The sequence below is a fragment of the Microtus ochrogaster genome, chromosome 5 (genome assembly GCF_000317375.1).
Source record: "Microtus ochrogaster isolate Prairie Vole_2 chromosome 5, MicOch1.0, whole genome shotgun sequence".
Lineage (NCBI taxonomy): Eukaryota > Metazoa > Chordata > Mammalia > Rodentia > Cricetidae > Microtus > Microtus ochrogaster.
Genome location: NC_022012.1, coordinates 32233051 through 32236048, shown reverse-complemented (window position 1 = coordinate 32236048; position 2998 = coordinate 32233051). Strand labels below are relative to the sequence as shown.

At 35.5% G+C, this 2998-nt stretch overlaps 1 protein-coding gene across 1 annotated transcript; it reads left to right on the top strand.

The window, feature by feature from the left end:
• Positions 1–1729: 1729 nt before the first annotated feature.
• On the top strand, positions 1730–2662 carry LOC101982063 (olfactory receptor 8B3-like). Its single transcript, XM_005347087.1, has one exon. It carries the CDS (start codon positions 1730–1732, stop codon positions 2660–2662), a length of 933 nt encoding a protein of 310 aa, XP_005347144.1.
• The last annotated feature ends 336 nt before the right edge of the window (positions 2663–2998 follow it).

Genomic DNA, 2998 nt, shown 5'->3' with positions numbered 1-2998 from the left:
TATATATATGTATAATTAGGAATTAGAATATACATACATATTCCTAAATATAATCAATCAATCAGTCCAAGTAATGTTACTTACTTCTTTTTATGAGTTCATTGCTGATCCCTTGATTTTAGAAAACCATCTTGTGTATTTTCCTTCCCTATAAAAGACTATTTGTATCACTTCCAAAATGCTTTAATTGTCCTTAGTTCTTTGTCAGGGGTTGAGAGCCCTTGAGATCTCCACTTTCCATGTGAGCAGGTCTCCTAGTATCATATTTGTTCAGGAGAGTATTTTTTAAATAGCATCTCTGATGTTTATGGTAGTTCAGCACTCAACAATTTTGAGACACAGAATTTAGTCAGAAGTGGGACCTGTGGTTAATTCTCACTTTACTACAGAAGCAGGAGAGAAAGAAACCCAAACTTAGATTTCCCATAAGATCTCAAAATAATTGGGGAGGCAAGAGTCTTTCTTTCTCTCTATCAACACTGGAAGATGCATGTTCTCTAGAGTGAATTAAAAGGATGAGTATAATTGTGGGTCCCTCAGGAAATTAGGATCATGATCCAGAGTGTACTTCCCTATCCGCAGATCCTTCTTTGATTTATTTGCTCTCCTCTGACGAGGAGTCTAGACATTCTTCTGTGCTTCTTATAGTCACATATATCCTGAGGTTACTTCCTCGCTTTCATTCTTTCTTACTTTCAGAAAAGACTCAAAGCTTTAATGAGAAATAAAGTTCTGCAATTTGGAAATGTATCCATGAAAATTAAGTTGTAGGTCAATCTTCTTTGAATGGAAAGATCTAAAAGCTTTGAATCTGAGATATTTATACCCATGAGCAAGGATAAATGGGAAAGTAAGAGATTTTCAAGATATGGAATAAAAATTGTGAGTTTCTGAATTTAAGGGATACAAACAGTCTTTTTTTTCTTTTGTTCATTCTTTCTTTTGCTTCCTTTCTTCATTTCCTTTTTTAATTAAATATTTGTGTCATTTTTATTTTGTCAAAAATAGATTTTTTTTTGCCATATAAGATATCCTGATAACAGATTCTTCTCTTCAACTCTTTGGAGATCCTCCTTATCTTCCCTCCATTTAAAATTCATATTCTTTAAGCCTTTCTTAATATATTATGGACTTGAACAAGTATCACCCTTTTCATTTGTCAAATGAGACTCAAGTAAAACCAGCAGAAGAAAGAATTCAGGAAGATAAGATAATGGTAGGAGGTGTTAGTTGTCACTGGAGTTGCATTATCTCTACTGGGGTTCTCCATCATGGTCAGAATTCAAGTTTTCCAGAGCCATGACTCTATGACAAAGGGGACAGGAAACACTCTCTCCTTGCCTCTCTCTTTTTCTTTTAGTTTTACATTAGGCACTTTTTTTATTCATACCACAACAAAGTTGGAACTTCAACAGCAAGCAGCAATGTAGCATACAAGAAACTGCTTCTACGTTTATTGTTCTTCAGATGGTAGTATATAAAGACAGGAGATAGGAGAGGGTTGAATCAGTCCTGGTGTATTCTTTAAATTTTTCATAAATAATATAAAATGTGGTACCACTGAAAAAATATTAAGCAATCTGTTAGTGACAGCACCAGTTGAGTTTGTATTAGTCAGAACTAGAAAATTTCCAGCATAGACCTCACAGATGGAAAGGACTCATGATTAATATGGATCATCCTCTAAAGCAGCTCTATTTTCTGTGTCCACAGATTCCCTTAGGGAAGAATGAACTCAGCAAATTTCTCTTTGGTGGCCGAATTCATTCTGGTAGGACTAACAGATAAACCTGAACTTCAAATGCCTTTGTTCTTTCTCTTCCTAGGAATGTATCTTGTCACTGCATTGGGAAATTTCTGTTTGATAATTCTAACTGTACTGAATTCTCACCTCCACACTCCTATGTACTTTTTTCTGTTTAACTTGTCCTTTATAGACATTTGCTATTGTTCTGTGTTCACTCCTCAAATGCTTATAAACTTTATATTAAGGAAAAATGTAATTACATACACAGAATGTATGACCCAACTCTATTTCTTTATCTTCTTTGTTGTTTCTGAGTGCTATGTGTTAACTTCAATGGCCTATGATCGCTACATGGCCATCTGCAATCCACTGTTATATAATGTTGCCATGTCTCCAAAACTATGCTTGAACCTTATGTTTTGTTCCTACTTTATTGCATTTTCTACTGCTGTGGCTCACACTGCATGCATGCTGAGACTGACCTTTTGTGATGCCAACACCATCAACCACTACTTCTGTGATATTCCTCCTTTGCTCCAGCTTTCTTGTTCAAGCATATATGTCAATGAGCTTGTGATTTTTGTGGCTGTAAGCATCAATATCATTGTTCCTACTTCAACTCTCTTTATCTCCTATGGTTTCATTCTTTCCAACATCTTGCACATCAGTTCCTCTGAGGGCAGGTCCAAAGCCTTTGGTACCTGCAGCTCCCACATTCTTGCTGTTTCTATGTTCCTTGGATCAGGTGCATTTGTATATTTCAAACCCTCCACAGATGGATCTATAAATGAAGGGAAAATCTATTCTGTCTTTTACACCAATGTGGTTCCCATGATGAATCCTTTAATCTACAGCTTGAGGAACAAAGATATTAAAGTTGCCCTGAAGAAAACCTTGATCAGCAGGATCTTCTGATTGTGCAAGTTTGTCTTTTTGCCTCTTATTTTGTGTTCTAGTCCTCTTTTCTCATCTGTTTAGGATAGGATATCTCTTTCTTCATCGATGGATTTCCCATATTACTAGCCCATTCACATTTAAAAATTCTTCTCTTAGTAACACTGAGATGTCAGATTTGCACTATCGCATTAGACTTTATATGGATTCTAAGGACTCAGTCCCTAATGCTTGTGGATCAAGAGCTTTACTCAATGAGTCTCTGAAACAGTTTTTTAAAATGTAGATTATTTTCCTCAGTTGTTAAAGAGTATATTTATGACATAGGTGCGTTTATTTATTGTCACAAAACATCTT

Coding starts and splice junctions, on each gene's coding strand:
- LOC101982063 (XM_005347087.1), top strand. CDS start 1,730: ATGAACTCAGCAAATTTCTCTTTGGTGGCCGAATTCATTCTGGTAGGA.